At 42.6% G+C, this 17138-nt stretch overlaps 1 protein-coding gene across 2 annotated transcripts in view; it reads right to left on the reverse strand.

The window, feature by feature from the left end:
- Positions 1-17138, reverse strand: part of Ift43 (intraflagellar transport 43) — an 81026-nt gene that overhangs the window by 50600 nt on the left and 13288 nt on the right. For both annotated transcript variants that reach the window (XM_027931455.2, XM_027931456.2), the window contains exon 3: positions 1720-1784. In XM_027931455.2, the coding sequence (XP_027787256.1) occupies positions 1720-1784 (65 nt within the window). The remainder of the gene's footprint in view (positions 1-1719; positions 1785-17138) is intronic.

The following is a 17138-nucleotide window of genomic DNA, read 5'->3' on the forward strand; positions in this document are numbered from 1 at the left end:
AAAACAAAGATTCTGAAATTATTTCAGAGACATGGATATTCATTCTAGATGGTCCAAGAGGGCCGGTTGCCACTCTAGGTCACGAGCGTTCCCAGATGCTTATAGTAGCTCCAGAGTATCTCATTCATAGTTATGTCCAATCCTTAACACCAAAAGCTAAGACTTTGGCAAAGTGATACGCCTATTCTTAAGGCTCTTAATGGAACTTGCAGTTAAGGAAGATTCCTGATACTCAAATAACCTTTGCTTTTCTTGACCTGGTATTGCTTCTCCCAAACAGATCCTTCTGTAGAAGGTCCTGCAACTCATTGGAGGGATGAAGAAATTGAGGCCAGATAGGTTAAAACACTTGTTCAAGGTCTCTGAGATAACAAATGGCACAGACAGGATTTAAAACCATACAGTCTGGTTCCAAAACCTGCGCCTCTCAACCACCACACTCTGCCATCTCACTCAGAACAAGGGATCAGCCTCTGGTATAAGCAGTAGAAAGGCCGGAAGGCTAAGCCACATTCTCACTGCATACATAATTTTCTTCAATCCTTATCCCTTATACTTATCCTTATCCTTACATAGGGAGCACTAGTATGTCCATCCAGAGGCTCAGCAATGGTAAACACTTTGCTCAACACCATCCAGCTATGTGATAATGGAATCTGCATCCTCAGCCCCACAATGCAAGCCCCATGCTGCTCAGATAGTGCTGCCATGTTCACTGTGACATTAGATTATTCTTCCCAGGAACTCTGAAGCAAGAAGATAGGTCGATGAGATAATACTGGATGGTCATAGCATCAATACTTGTGCTGCTTGCAGCAACAGCTTACAGTAAACACAAGACATCTTCTAGGCAGGGTGGTGGTACACTGTTAGAGTCTGTAAACAAGTCAGGATGGCTCCTGGCATTTTTCCAGAGAATTGTTAGAGTCTGTAAACAAGTCTGGATGGCGCCTGGCAAAATGCCAGACGGAGTGGTTTGTGAAGTAAAGCCAGCGAGCCATTAAATGTGGAGATTCCTTATTGGTTGACTGATGTATCTAGTTTATGCTAATTAAGATAAGCTATGTGGAATGTATATATACCACTCCTGTCCTACAATAAACGGCTCCTACTCCTGCTGTATCAATCTACACAAGTTGCTTGTCATCCCCCAGTTATTCTGCTGCAGCCGGACTGCGGCAGTACACCTGTACCATTCTCTGTGAATGAACAGTGTGGGGTGGACAAACTACAGAATTCACCCACAATAACTAACAGGCAATTCCATTCTGCTTAGAAAGTCAAGAACACAGAATGCTACCATATGAATGAACTTTGAAAATATTATGCCCAGAGGGAGGCAAGGCATAAAAAGAACCACAGACTGTATGATTCTATTGATAAGAAATGTCCAGAATAGGCAAATCAGAGTCAGAAGTTGATACTGCCAAGGGCTGGGAGGTTGGGGGCATGGGGGACATGGAAATTGACTACTACCAGATACAGGGTTTCTTAAGTGGTGTGATAAAAATGTTCTAAAATTAACTGTGATGATGGTTGCACAACTCCATGCTTCTTCGAAGAATGATCACATTGCACTCTGTGATGCGTGAATGATTGGTATGTGAATTGATACTATCTCAATAAAGCTGCTACAAAAAAATAAAGCAACAACATAGGAGTGACACCCGCGTCCCACCGGCCCACTGCCACCCACCCCCAGGAGTTGCTGGTACTCACTTTGACGCCTTCATGGAATCATCCGCCCAGCCGCCCAGCCTGCGAGGAGGCTTGGGAGGGGGAGCCTGTGATGAAAGAGAAGCCAAAATGACAGTCACTCGATGTGCACATTCAAATGTGGCTGAGGTTCAGGTCATCTAAACCAACAGTTAGCATATCAAAGCACTTCCCTGAGAAAAACACAAAAATAAAATGTATATGAATAAAAATATATAGTAAGCTTTCTAATTTACTATGAAAATCTGGGTGTTTTCAGAGCTTCCTGGTGGATAGATAAACTGGCACAGGGTTCATGGAGGACAATTCTCAGATGTGCACTGAAAGACTTAAAAATGCTCACACTTGTGTGTGTACACTGGGGCTGGAACCCAGGGCCCTATGTATACCAAGCACAGACTAACTGTAACACTGAGGTCTGCTCCAGGCTGCTCCTGTTTTCTTAGCCAGTGATTCTAATCCCAGGAATTTATCCCAAGGAAATAATCAGAGGAACATGAATGCTGCTTCAATGTATAGTTGGAAACAACCAAAATGGTCAGCAATAAGGAATTAAATGGTAGAGTACATATGAAAGTAATAAAGACATGACTGAGCCTTGCTTCGAAGACATAAACATAATTCGTGGGTTCAAAGTCTATTTGCCTAGAATGGACACATTCAGAAACCCACGTGCATGAATTCCTGTCCAGCACGTTTTAACTGAAAATACCAAGGGCACAACCACCAATCCACTGAGTCGCTTGAGGGGGGTAAAACAAGATAGAACATTGCCTAGTTTGACTTGCTCAGCATTTTCCCAAGACTGGTTTCTGAAATTGTCAATTTTCTTTTTCTGAGAAATTTATAGAATTATAACTGTGGCTCTCAGTCTAAGGAGGTACACTGATAAAAGGACTGAAGAGAGGTGGGGGAACTTTCTACAAAGGGCTATAAAAACACATTTTTTTTATTTTGTGGGGCTCATGATTTCTGGTGCAACTACAACAGCCATAGGGAATAAGCATGCAAAGGAGTGTAGCTGAGGTTCAAGAACACTTTACAGAAACAGGCAATGGGCCAGGTTTGGAGGGAAGGACATGGTTTGTTGACCCCTGGACTACATTGTGTGTCACAGAGGCCTTCTTTTTTAAAGTGGCTTAAAATCACACCTGGAACTTTTAAAGTGAATATCCCCTTCAAAGTGCCTTAACACCTTTATACTTTTGATATTTTAATTTTATACCAAGATATGTCTTTTTTCCTGCTTCTCAAGTAGCGCTCCAGCCTGCCGAGGATAGGCTCCATGTACTTGTGTACATGTACTCTGTGTACAGGCTGCCTGAGCCGCAGCCTGCTGGAATCACTGTTGCGAATCCAAATCCTGGGATGCCTGCATCCACTAAGCCTCTGGGAATGTAAGTAGCACTTCAGAGAAAACATGCCAAAGGCAGACAAGAGCTGCTTGAAGGCTCCCATATACGTCAGCAACAATACAAATATTGAAGTGGAAACCAGCTACTGTTTGACCATGCAGGAGGGAAATTCTAAGATGTACTAACTGATTATACCACTGCTTCCCTAGTCACTCCATAATCCTCCATCCATAGGCTGGAAGGGGAAGCCCTCTATCCCATAATTCCCCTTCACTTTTGCACAACTGACTGAGTCAGGGCTGTACAACACTCCATCAGAACCAGCTGGATTCCCTGTCCCAGGAATCTGGAGCTGAAGCACAGAGGCGAGGTGGCTCACACTGGAACTAAAAGGACCCTAGAATCCGAATAACCTAAGAACGCCACAAGCCAGAGCTGGGTGTAGGCAGAATCCAAGGACCCTGTCTGGAACTCTTCCAATGCACAAGGTACAGTGCTGGGGAGACAAAATGATAAAGTGAATTGAACTACACTTAGATCCCCTGAGTCTGGCCTGCAGTTATCTTTCCTGTGCTTTTGTGAATAATATCCTATACTTTACCCAAGGATAGGTCCATCTTGTGATAATGTAAGTAATGTCATAAATTGATAGCCATGTTTTGTTTGGCCACACAATTTTTTGTTTTAAATTTAAGCTACCGTTTATAATATGGAAGATTTCCACATAAAAAAGTCGCTTTCCAGCTTGTGAAAAACTGGAATATCCAGTAATGCTTGGGTTGAGCGGGAGCTGCCCCCTCTAGGCAGGACACGTGTACTGCAGTTTGCCACAGGTCCCACCCTCCCTGTCTGTCTCCTTCCTTACTTTTAAGTGACACTGCCATCCATTATTATTGCGTTGTGCTATTCTTTCTCTCTCAGTATAGAATTCTCTCTTTGTTCCTCCGAACATCTGAAGTGGGAAAATGAAAACTATGTTACATGTTTTGAAAAAAATGGGAAATGAGAAAAATGGGAGCGTGTTGATCTTTCTTACGTGTTCAGTGTGCAAACTGAAAGCACATCCGCCTTAGCCCTAGTCCCGTTCACTTACTGACACCTGGGTGTGTGGCTCCTGAACTAGATTCCCAGTACCAGGATCCTCTGCCTTCTTCTCTTTGCTCCAGATGTTGGGAAGGGCAGAGGAATCCAAGTAAAATCCATGGTGCCACGATGTGGGGAGTGTCCCAATCTATACAATGCCAAGGGTCCACAACAGGAGATGGCATGTGTGACTCCTAACACCACCTCTACCTTCTATAGTAGGGTGTGTTACAATGATAACAGGAGGAGCAGAGACTGAACTGGGACGGGATTGCAAAAGATTAGGCAGTATGGAGGAGGAGCACCGAGTAACCCCTAAAACTGGGGAGGATTCAATCAGTGACTCGATGTTAAGAGCTTAAAACAGTGCCTGGCACATAATAAGAGCTCTAGCTTTCCCATGATCACTGCCATCATTATTACTTATACCCACATGGGACAGAGTAGACCATGTGTAGTAAAATATGCAATCATTCGGGGGTGGGGGGGGGCGAGGAAAGACTCCTTTATGTCTGGCCTGATCTTGTAGTTACTCTACTAATGGGTGTCACGTGACTGACTAAGAGAGCTCCCTAAGAGTCTAAAAACCAAAATGATCTGCTTTGTCTCCTTGAACCAAATCCTAGGAAGCCATGGCTACTGGAGGGTGAGTGAAAGTCCTCTCTGCTTTAGGAAACACAAAGCCACATTTTCTTTCATTTTCTCCCCATTACAAAATGGTGCTGGCAGCTGCAAAAAGCTCAGCACATACAAGTCACTCCTTCATATCTGGTACAGTTTAATAACTAGTTCTAAAATCAGAAGTTTTCTTTACTAAGGACAGATGACTTCAAGAGTTGACATAATATTATAAAAATTGTGTAGGCTGCTAATTTTCATTTCCCCCAAACATCAAGAGCTCCTAGGAGAGGAAGCCCAGAAAAGGTACAAAAAAATCCTGAGCGAAACATGCTAGAGACTACTGGGATCCTCTCTGCTTACCCTACCCCACTGCCAGTAAGCCTCAGGAGGGCACTGAGGCAGGGGGAGATGGGGAGAGAGAAGCAGAACTTAGCTCTCTGCAAAGTGAGGCGGGGGCATCTAGGGAGATGTTAATCTCCTGATGGGGAATCCTTCCGTTCGTTCATGGTTTAGAATTCTGGGCCCTAGGCCTGGAAATGTTTCTGTAAACACTGGAAATGTTTCTGTCATGTCTACATACAGATGCCCTGGCTGGATGACGCAGGCTTAATTAATTACTATTGCCAAATTATAAAGGCTCTTCCCTAGAGTTCAACTTTGTTCCCTTTTTATGGAGTCTGGCACTGTCCTAACTAAAAAAAAAAAAAGACGACATCACCCTGTCCCCAAATGTTACTCAGTAATGAGGTCAAGGAGAGGTAGAATTCAGCGAGTACCAGGTAGGTGAACTCTGTGACTGGATCAGGATCAATCTGAAATCCAGGAGGACACAATGGAGGTGGCAGGTGGGAGGGAGGGAGGGAGGGAGGCCTGGCATTATTCCAGGGAAAGGCCCCTCCAGGGTCCAAAGGTGAAGCTGAGGTGGAGTCTCTCAGCCACAGGGCAGCTCTACTGACTTCTGCAGTTTCCTTGTCACCCTGGAGGACTTTACGGGGCCACTTTCTCCTGGGGCATCATTAAAGCAGCGCTCTGATGAGCCTGCACACAGCTTGCAGTGCATGACCAAAAGCTAAAAATAACTCTACCCACCAGGGAAGTCCAGACAAGAAGAGAGGCCAAAGAAGCTTTATGGGAACTGGGGCTTGCCCTGGATTGGAAAGGTAAAGGAGAAAGCATTCCAAAAGCAACTGGATCCAAGGGTAGAGTGGGACCAGGGGTAGCACGTACTTCGTCACCATCGTGGTGGGGGTCCCGGGAAAAACCGCTGGGCTGAGCCCTTCAACATCCATTACTTTTACATACAGGCCTTAAGTGGAAGCTGATGTAACAAGATCATAATGCGGCAGTTTGAAATTGAGTGCAAACGACCTGTTTGAAACAGAAGCAGACGCTGTTCTTGGTCATGTCATCAAAAAGGTCTGGTGGTTCCTTTAGCTTGGTCAGCCCCTGAATGCCTGGCTGCTCTCCTTAGGAACTCTGGTGATGTCTAGACACCTTGTTAGCTCTGTTCCCAAGAGAGTCCCAGGGCTCCCTCCCTGGTGCAGTCTGAAACACAGGACATACACCTAGACCAGACCACTGTGGTGACTCCTTCTAGCTGCCACAACTGCTGTGCTTTCTCTTCCCAGAGGTGGCAGACAGGATTCTGGGGACCTGCAGGGGCCTGAATGCCACCACCAGCTCAAAGGTCCCTTTTTGGACTGATGAGAAGTTAAAACCCTTTAGTCAGGGACCCTTCCATCTGAGACAGGGTCCTTCCCTTTCTGGTAGGGTCAGAGGAGACACAAATGCAGGGCTTATTTTTCTTGGGTTTGTGTGCTCACATTCTCTGTATACAATCTTTAGGGCTGTAACAGGGCATTTTCTTCCTGGAACCCATCTCCAGAACCAAACACCTGGGGGCACATTGCCAATTAGTTTCAGGGTGTGCTTTGGAAGAAACTGATTTGTTATCCCTGTAATAGAGAGGAGAGGGGGGAAAAAACTAGATAAGATTAGAGCTCAAATGACCTTAAGTGCCATAAATAAGAGAAGGCCCGACCCTAGAAAAGCACTGATTTATTCTTTAAATGACTCTGCTTCTGAGATCCAGGGGCACAGCCCCAAGATGTCAGCTGGAGAAACAATTTCCAATTCTGGCTGATTTACTGCCAGGTAACATTACCCCAACTTTTTTTTTTTTTTTTTAATAGAAAGAGTCTTAAAATATGCAACACCAAGAGGGACAGAAATAGGAAGGGTGACGTAGCCCTCGCAGCGCATCCCTCTGTTCTCTCTTGAAAGCGGAGTCACGTCTCGGAGTGTGGGAAATGAGCAGAGCCTGCCGGGGCTGCCGCCCGATGGACGGAGGGGGCAGGACCCTGCATAGCTCCTGAAGAGAGGCAAAAATGTGCTGCTCCAAAAATAAACAGGGGCAGGGACGTGGGCGAGTGAGGAGCTGCGAGCACGTGACCGCGGTCCTGAAATACCAGCTCTCTACAAAAAGGAGCCTGTGCGAGGCAGAGCGCGGGAAATTCAGGAAATGGCCTCTTTATATGGTCCCATCCGAATGGGCCGGGATTCAACCAACTGGAATGACCGTGTCAGAGGGAGCTTTTCAGGCCAGACTTATTTCTGATCTTTATATGGTTCCCCCAGATTCTTAAGATGCCTACACAGAAAAGATGCTGGCAGTGCCAAAAAAGGAGCCTTTTGAGTTTAGAAACTTCCCCCACACTCTCAGGAGTCTTGGAGAAACCCCCCTGTCCACCCCCAAAATATGAACCAGCCGAGAGCTCTGAATCCAAACGGCAACCTGTTTCAAAAAGCCAGTTCCAGCACTCGCATAAATTCCCCTCAGAAAGACATTTAGTTAAGCAGGATCCAGCACTAATGCCGCACCTAAATAGCTTCCAGCTTCTAGGGAGCAGACAACTCCCACGTTCAAACCTGGACTCCTAACTAAACACAAGCTTCCCTTTCTTAATCCAGAAGACAGATGACAGATGCTTACTAATGGGTGCAGACCACACAGGGGCTGGCACTGGCTCCTCCAATCTGTCCCATTTATTCATCCTGCCCCAAACCCTGGATCTCACCCAAGTCTTCCCACAGTAGATTTAAGGTTAAGGAAGGTAACGGATCATCTGAGCTTTCAACGAATCCCTGTGAGTAATCCCAATTCTCTCAAGTCGAAATGGATGCATCTTAATACAAATTGATCATGGATGGATGCTAAAGTGTTAGGTGAAAGATTGGGAAGAAGTGGGCATTCTAATAGTTACAAAGAACTGTCCCAGGTATCACATATGAGGTGCCAGGGAGATGTATATCATCACCCTACCCTAAAGATCCGACGTAGCAGCAAGCATTAATGAAGGGAAGTGACATCCATCCCTTGAAGTATACAGTGCCATCCAGGAAAAACTCTGACTGCAGTGTTCCACTGGAATCTAATCAAGGCTTCCAGGAAATCAGGTGAGAGGGGAATAAATTCAATGACACTTAAAAGAAAGAATAAGACAAATCTAGAATGTGTGAAATTAGTACCCCAATCTCTTCAAAAATTCAATGCCATAAAAAGGTGGTGGTGGTTGGGGGACTACTACTCTAAAGTAAAAAGAGACTGTAAGAGAGAAAAATGTAATGGTTGTAGTTGGACACAATGCCTTTATTTTATTTATTTATTTTTATGTGGTTCTGAGGATTGAACTGAGCGCCTTGCACATGCTAGGCGAGCGCTCTACAGCTGAGCTATGACCCAGGCCCCATGGTGTGATTCTTGATTGAATCCTGGATTAAAAAAAATATATACCTATAAAAGACATTTGGGTACAAATGGGAAAAATGAATACGGACTGCATAACATGATGTTAAGAAATTGTTAATATTGTTAGGTGTGGCATTTTTTTCCTAGGAAAGTGTCCTTTTTTGGAGAAATATGCTCAAGTGTTTAAGTAACATGATATCTGTAACTTTGTGGAAATAACTCAGAAAAATATTATACATAAAACATAACAATTATATTTTTAAATATTGTGTAAATTATAATTCAGGCAAAACGCTAGTAACAGTTCAAGCTAGGGGATGAGTGTATGCTGTTAACTGTACTATTTTTTTCTCCTCTTCTAATATTAGTGAAAAGATGAGCCGAATAAGAAAGAAAGTAGATGCATGAAGTTTAGGTTAACAAAAGAGAAAAAAGGCATAGTTGGTGTAAAGAAGGGCACCATTTTGATGGGTGTATCACTCGAGTGAAGAACTATTTGAAGAGGAAGACAATTTCCACTTAATTGTCAGGAATTCCTAAAAGTCTCAGCACCAGAATATAACTCTACACACAAAACCTCAGGTCTTAAGAGCCCTGCTATGACAGGAAAGATGGGAAACGTGCTCGTAGATGGAAGTGCCTCCCGCTTCATCCCTTGCAATTCGCTGCAGATGGTATTTTAATTGTCTACATACACATTGTGAAGTTTTGGTAAGGAAAAAATGTGGTAGAAAGAACACCAGGTAATCTGGCATCTAGACCCAGCTCTATGAATAACTAGCCCACGACACTGGGTTTTTCATGGCAGCAGGGATTCTTCCCAATCATACAATTCTATAGTTCTACAAGCCTATGATTTGTAGTATTTTAAAGACAGGAGAGGGCACTTAAGCCAAAAAAAAAGGCCAATGATGACATCTGAATGGGTATGAAGGAAACAGGAACAAAACAGAGAGAAGTCAAGGCAACAGAGAGCAATAAGAAAACAGAGACTTGATCAAAGGCCAGCAAGCCAATCTAGGCAGTGAGACAGCGCGTGTTAACGAACTCACAGTTAATAATGATAATAATGGCCAACGCGTATTGAGGGCTTGCTCTACACCAAAGCTCTAGAAAGATTACTTTGTTGAATCCCATGACTTGATGTGGTGGGCACAACTATATACCAAGTTTACAGATGAGGAAACTGCAACTTAGAGGTTAACTCACCTAAAATCACATCATTTGTAAACAGTAGAGCAAAGATTCAAACCCAGACCAGTCTGATGGTAGATCTTTACTGGATCAGCTGAGGTGTCACGAGTTCCCAGCAGCTATAATGTGTCAGCTAACATTGGCTTGGAAGGGATCCACAGCCACAGAGGAATCAATCTGGGTTGGAACAAAGTTCTGAAGAACAAGATAGCCTAGATCGGTACCATCCAGCCTGATGTGGAGAGAAGACTTGGGAAGTCCAAGATACAAAGTAAGGAGTATCTACTGATGGTATAGATACATTCAATAAGACAGGAGAACGAGAAAGCAGCTTGGGCTAACCCTTACCCTGTGGGTAAGGCTGACACTGAGAGAAGGGTTAAGGGCAGAGTCAGGATTAGAAAGTGATGCCAAAAATAAGCTGTGACAGCTGGAGCGCTGTGCCAGACTGTGCAGGGCTGGTTACAGTATAAATCTGTGCACTTGAAAGTTACTGGGTCCTTAATGCATGTCACAAGCCAGACTCCTCACACCCACAGGACAGTAGCTTTCGAGAACCAGGAACTAACTTGAGGGGAGAAGGGAGCGTACAAGTGGGAAGCAAGCATGGGAAAGCTGTAGTTCCTGAAGGTGCAGGAATTGGGGACAGGGAGGAAAAAGGGGACGGGAACAGTCCTGGGTTCAAATCTAGAACTGCCCCTTTCTAGCTGCACAGCCTTGGGCTGGTCACATCCTCACTAAGCCTCTTTTTCCTCATTTGTAAAATGAAAATGATAATGAGTCCTTTGGAGGTCTACTGAAAACCCCGGTGACACTTCCTGGCTCAGAGGAGACATTTAATGAATGGAGATGATAGTGCCTATTATCATCATCAGAAATAATAATAGTAATAACATGCAGACTTCAGAGAAGAAAGGCTTAATGCCTAGGGTTGAGACAAAGGGAAACTTCTGGTAGTCAAACATGGTAAAGTCTTTTATTTGGGCTGTCCTGCACATTGTTTCAGCCTAGGGATCTAATTCTTATCTAGCCTACATTCCCTAAAGAGAGAGAGACCCTTTAAAGTTGCCCAATCAAGAGAAAGAGCTGGGTGCAGCATGCTGTAATCCCAGCAGCTCAGGAGGCTGAGGCAGGAGATCTTGAGTTCAAGGCCAGCCTCGGTAAAAGTGAAATGATCAGCAACTCAGTGAGACCCTGTCTCTAAATAAAATACAAAATACAGCTGGGTATGTGGCTCAGTGGGCAAGTGCTCCTGAGTTCAATCCCTGGTATTCCTCCCCAATGCAAAAGAAGAGAAGGAAACCACAGCTCCTGCACTCACTGGGACATAAATGTGAGGCTTGGGACAGCCACAGTGTCTGGCAAATGCTCCGGTGGTGTCTCCCTTCCCCAGAAACATGGTAAAATAAAAGGACCCAAGCCTGGTGTCTCAGCACAGAATCATGGAATTGCCCGCTCTGTGTCACTTGTGGGTTAGGGCTGTCAGCAGTTTCTAGAGAGGCTGAATTGAAGAGAACAGATTTCAGTCCTGAAAATCAACCTTAAAATTCACCCTGGATTTTCCCATCTTGGATGGCAACCTCTTGATCTCAATTTCATCCCCTGGGCCCTTCTAAATCAGCTCTCCTCTCTTCCTCTTCTCGGGTCTACATACCTTCCAGACACTTCTAAAGACGCGCCCCGTCCCCCACACTTTTTGCCATTCAGCCAACATAAACATTCTTTTCAACTTTCATCATAAATCAAAACCTACACATTTTTGTCATTCTCTTAACTCCTTTCTATTTGTTAAAATTAATCCAGCATGTGTGTAGTCAGAAATGTGCACGATGTCAGGCTGTGAATTCTTAACACCCTAAGCAGCAACCCCTCCTGGCACCTGTGACTTCATGAGTTTGTATAAGCACAGTCTAGACTTGTTACCTCAACCAAGTCCAGAGCAGAATAAGTTGGAGCGAGTTGAGAGCAGCAGAAGAGTGCTGTAACCATGATGCTTTAAGAGGCTGATCTCGTACCAGACTCCTCGAGGGTGATGACGGAGATGAGTGGGGCTAGCTCAAAAGAACTATTAATGCATGGGCTGTGGCCCCCATCCTGTGAGACCTTGAGAGGCCAGGCTCTGTTTCATTTTATGCCACCATGTGGTGGGACCCAGGACGCTGAAGGTCTCACATGGCTATTTTTCATCTTGCTTCAGTTGTGAGAGCCCAAAGAGAAAACGCTGTAAGCACAGAGCAAGGTCAAGGCTGGCAAATCAGCACACATTTCACTAGCCCTACTAGGCACCATTTCAAAAGTGGCCCCAATGATCAATAAAATTTTTTTTTTACACTTCTAGAACTGGTTCTCAAGCTTCTAGATTTCATGAACTTGTCAATATTTCAAAACATAAATTTTTGTTTGCAGAGGTGGGGAGTAGGGTATGGATAGCTGTGTAGGGTTAACAACTTTTAATTTATTTTGTTAAAAACCTCTTTTAAAAACCACCATTTCGGGGCTGGGGATGTGGCTCAAGCGGTAGTACGCTTGCCTGGCATGCGTGCGGCCCGGGTTCGATCCTCAGCACCACATACAAACAAAGATGTTGTGTCCGCCGAAAACTAAAAAATAAAATATTAAAATTCTCTCTCTCTCTCTCTCTCTCTCTCTCTCTCTCTCTCTCTCTCTCCCTCTCCCTCTCCCTCTCTCTTAAAAAATAAAAACCACCATTTCAAGCCAGGAGCTGTCGCACATGTCTGTAATCCCGGGGGCTCAGGAGGCTAAGGCAGGACAACTGTGAGTTCACAGCCAGCCTCAGCAGCTTAGTGAGCCCCTGAGCAACTTAGCAAGAGCCTGTCTCAAAATAAAAACTAAAAAAGCTGGGGATATAACTCAGGGGTTAAGTGCCCCTGGATTCAACTCCTGGTAACAAAAACAAAAAACAACAACAACAAAAAAAACACCACCATGTCTTCTCACTATCACTTCATTAAAGAATGATTCTTCCCAATCTCCCCAAATTATAAAGGACATAAACCAGGATAAGGAATGGCCTCTAAATCCAATAAATTTAGTTCATGAAAAACTTATTACATTGTCCTTGTTTTCTTATTTTGGTAAATACTTTCTCATTTACCAGGGATAAACATGGTACAGTCTCTTTTTTTTTTTTTTTTTAGCTTTTCAATCAGTCCAAGCCAAAAGTCTAATTTCTCAAATAAGAAAGGCTGAAGGCCAGTTCTCCTTTACTATTCCCAGGTGACAATGGCCAGTCACAAAAGGCATGGACCACGTTCTGTCCCTTAAACCATGAATTTTACTACTCAGCAGGAGGCTGCACAGGAAGAGCTCTTTCCATTAAAATCGCACACTGCCAATCTCTTCAACTCTAGAGGACTTTTTAGATTAGCTTTTCAGAGTGCTCAGCATGGCATCTGTCTGAATGGATGCTTACATCCTGGTGACTTTTTCCTGGACTCTGGGCCTCTTTTGCATCTGTGTTGCTGATCATCAAGGGCACCACTAATGTCAGAATACTTTCTGACTCAGTAACTGATGTACCCAAATGTCTCTGTCATTAATCTCAAGAGAATGTTGATACCATCTGTCTGCAACAACCAGACTCATTCTTTTCTCACCAATATTACAACTTGAAAAAAACCCAGTGTATTCTGAAAGAATCCAAAAGCAATTGGCAGGTAATGGGGACTTATTTAAACATATAATATCTGAAATTACAAACAAATTTCAGACAGATTAGAATTATGAACTCTGAACAAGAGACACAAAACCACTATTTGAAGGCACTGAAGGACAAACAAAAGCAGGTAGAAATTGAAGGATTTGATCTTTGAAAGAAAAGTAATACACTGGGTAAAAATCAGTGTTTGAATGGATTGTCCCCCAAGTGCACACTCCAGTCTGGGTGACAAATGGCCTGCTAGAAATCAAGCAGAAGGGCTGGGGACGTAGCTCAGTGGAAAAGCATTTGCCTAGTATCATGCATGATGTCCCGAGTTTGATCCAAAACATTGCAAAAAAAAGGAAGCAGAAATCCTCAGTTAGCTTGAGAACAAAAGCTTCAGGCTACCAGAGAGGATAGAAAAAGGAGGAAATCCCAGGATGTATAGAAACACCAAATCTGCCTTAAAAAGTCCCCTAAAACCCTTAGTCAACACTTACAACTGCATATGCATGGACAAGACTTCGGGAAAGCAACTGCTGAAAGACCAACAAAATTTGAGCAGAGACTGAGATTTCAACTGCTGCTCATTGAAGGGGAGACAGGTTGGAGTTTGAGCTTCACCAGGTTAGAGGCACTTGGTATGTGTTCTGAATACACCACTAAAATCCCAGGAGGGTCACACCTTCGGAGAGAAGACCACGACCCAAGATGACGGAATCTGCTCTAGTACCAAATGTAAAACCAAAGTAGACCTGACTTAACAAAACCTAAAACCAAGCCTCCAAAAGTTTGAGAGATCCACAAATAATTTAACTACCTGCTAAAAGAAAACACTTTTTGGAGGAAGATAACATAATCTGAATTTCTACAATGCACCATCCACAATGCCTTGTGCACAAACAGAAATTATTAAACTTGTGAAGCAAAGGATAGTGTGACCCACAGTTAAAATAAAAACTGACCTCAACTGACCCAGATGTTAGAACTAAGAGTCAGGGCTTTAAAAAGGCTATTTTAAATATATTCAAAGACTTGAAGGAAAAGATAGTCACAATAAATGAACAGATGAGGAATCTGGACTTGAAGGAAAACATAGTTACAACCAAGGAACAGATGGGGAATCTAAGTGAGAAAAGAAGTTCTATATTAAAAAATGAAAGGAGGGCTGGGGCTGGTTGTGGCTCAGTGGTAGCACACTAGCCTGGCATGTGTGAGGCACTGGGTTCAATTCTCAGCATCACATATAAATAAATAAAATAAAGGTCTATCAAAAACTAAAAAAAAAAATGTATTAAAAAATGAAAAGAAAAATAAATGGAAATTTAGAAGATAAACATATAGTATCTGAAATGACAAATTCAATGGGCTTAACAGTAGCTTAAAGACAGCAGAAGAAATAATCAAGACAGATCAACAGAAAATATCCAATCTGAGAGAGAAAAAAAAAAGATAAAAGAGGGAACAAAATGAACAATACTTCTGGAATAAAAAAAAAATACAGGACAAACCTATGGGACAATTTCAAACAATCTAATATAAAAACTGGAGTGCCAGGAACAAGGAGAGAGAAAATGGGGCAAAAAGCTATTTGAAGAAATAATAGCCTTTTCCTAAATCTAGTAAAAAGTATCAGCCTACAGATGTAAGAACCTCAGCAAATCTCCAAAGAACAAATACAAAGAAAATCACACCTCAGTATGTCACAGTCAAACTGCTGAAAATCAGAAACAGAGAAAATCTTTAAAGCAGCCAGAGGGGTGAGAAAAGACTTACCGTATAGGTGAATAACGATGAGATACAGTGAAGGTCAGAGGTCAAAGGAATGGCAATCTTTAAGGTTCCGCAAGAAAAAAGTCTCAGTCTAGAATTCTATATCCAAAGAAAATTCTTCAAAATGAAGGAGAATGAGAACATTTTCAGATAAAGTAAATTGAAAAGTTGTTCTTGGCAAACCTATTCTTCAAGAAATGCTAAGGGAAGTTCTTCAAACTAAAGCGAAATGATACAATAGATGGGGTAGAGAGAGAAGATGGGAGGGGAGGGGAGGGGAGGGGAGGGGGGATAGTAGAGGATAGGAAAGGCAGCAGAATACAACATACACTAGTATGGCAATATGTAAAACAGTGGATGTGTAACCGATGTGATTATGCAATCTGTATATGGGATAAAAATGGGAGTTCATAACCCACTTGAATCAAATGTGTGAAATATGTCAAGAACCATGTAATGTTTTGAACAACCAATAATAAATAAATAAATAAATAAAATAAAGAGAAATGATAACTGATAGAAATGGATCAACAACATAAATGGTAAAATTTCTGCATTTAAAGTAAAAATGACAATTGTCAGAGTGATGTTTATAATGTAGGTATTTTTTAAATATATGACATCAATAGCACAAAAGATGGATTGGGACAAATGGACTTACACTGTTGTAAGATTCTCACATTTTGTGTGAAGTGGTACAATATTAACCCTGAGTAACTGGTGGTAAGTTAAGGATTCCTATGCTAATCTCTAGAGTAACCACTCTTATATAAAAATTATATAAGAAGCTATGCCCAAAAAGCCAATAAAGGAACTAAAATGGAATGTAAAAGCAATCATTTAAACACAGTGACATAATTCTCTATTATACTGAGTAAAATTATGTGAACAGAAATGTTTTAGTCTATAACTGATGACTTTCAACCTTAGTACCCCTCTCCTGCAAAGCATCACTATTAAAATAATATTTTACTATCATTCTGCTCCTTCTCAGTAATTATTGATAATTATTGACATGTGCAGAATGAGAAATCTAGCCTAGCTCATGATTTCGATGAGGCTTTCTTATGGTTCCTAAGCAGATTCCACATTCTCCATTCCCAGCACCTTGCCTCCAGGTCCTTGCCTTCCCTTGAATAGCATTGCTCTTGGAGGTCTTTCAAGTAGAAGCCTGCTCATTTCTTATCCCCATAAACCCCAGAGTCCGAAGACCCTACTCCTGCCTCACTCCCTCAAGTCCCTCTAGACCGTTACTCTTCCAAACTATTACAGAATATTCATTTTAAAATATATACCATTCAGCCAAACCAGCTCTCTTCTTCATTCCTGTCACTAACAACTTCCTGAGCACGTACTGGTCAAAAACTGGGCATCTAGCTCCCTCTCCACAGTCTCATCATTCTAAGCAAAGTCACTGATCATATGAACTGATGTTTAGCTCATGTTTAGCTCATCATATGTCTGATGTTTAGTTCCATGGTTCCCTGACCCTTTAAACACCATTGACTGTGCTGTTTTTTTCAAACCCAATTATAACCTGGAACTGCTTCATTTCTGAAATACCTAACACAATCTGTGAGTTCACTGACAAAGTTTCCTTTTAAAAATAAATTTATTTAATAATATAAGGAGAGGGTTTTTTTTTTTTAAGTCAATAATAATGTAAGTGGTATGTGGATACCAAAAACTGTAAAAAAGACAGTCTGGGAATGCCACGTTCGGGAACACTGCCTTGGTCCATACTGCACCATCCCTCATGACTGCTCCAACTGCATTCTACTGATCTCCCTGCCAACAAGCTCTTCTAGACTAGTCTTCTAGACTGTTCTCCAAGATAGCTGCCAGATTGATCTCGTAGGAAAAAAAGACTCAATAATATCACCCTCTGTTTAAAATCTTTGTGGGCTTCCTACAATGTAAAATAAACCCCGACTTTGCTCCCTGGAACATAGACCTATATGCAAATACATTAAACTGCTCACCATGC

This window comes from Marmota flaviventris, chromosome 2 (genome assembly GCF_047511675.1).
Source record: "Marmota flaviventris isolate mMarFla1 chromosome 2, mMarFla1.hap1, whole genome shotgun sequence".
Classification (NCBI taxonomy): domain Eukaryota; kingdom Metazoa; phylum Chordata; class Mammalia; order Rodentia; family Sciuridae; genus Marmota; species Marmota flaviventris.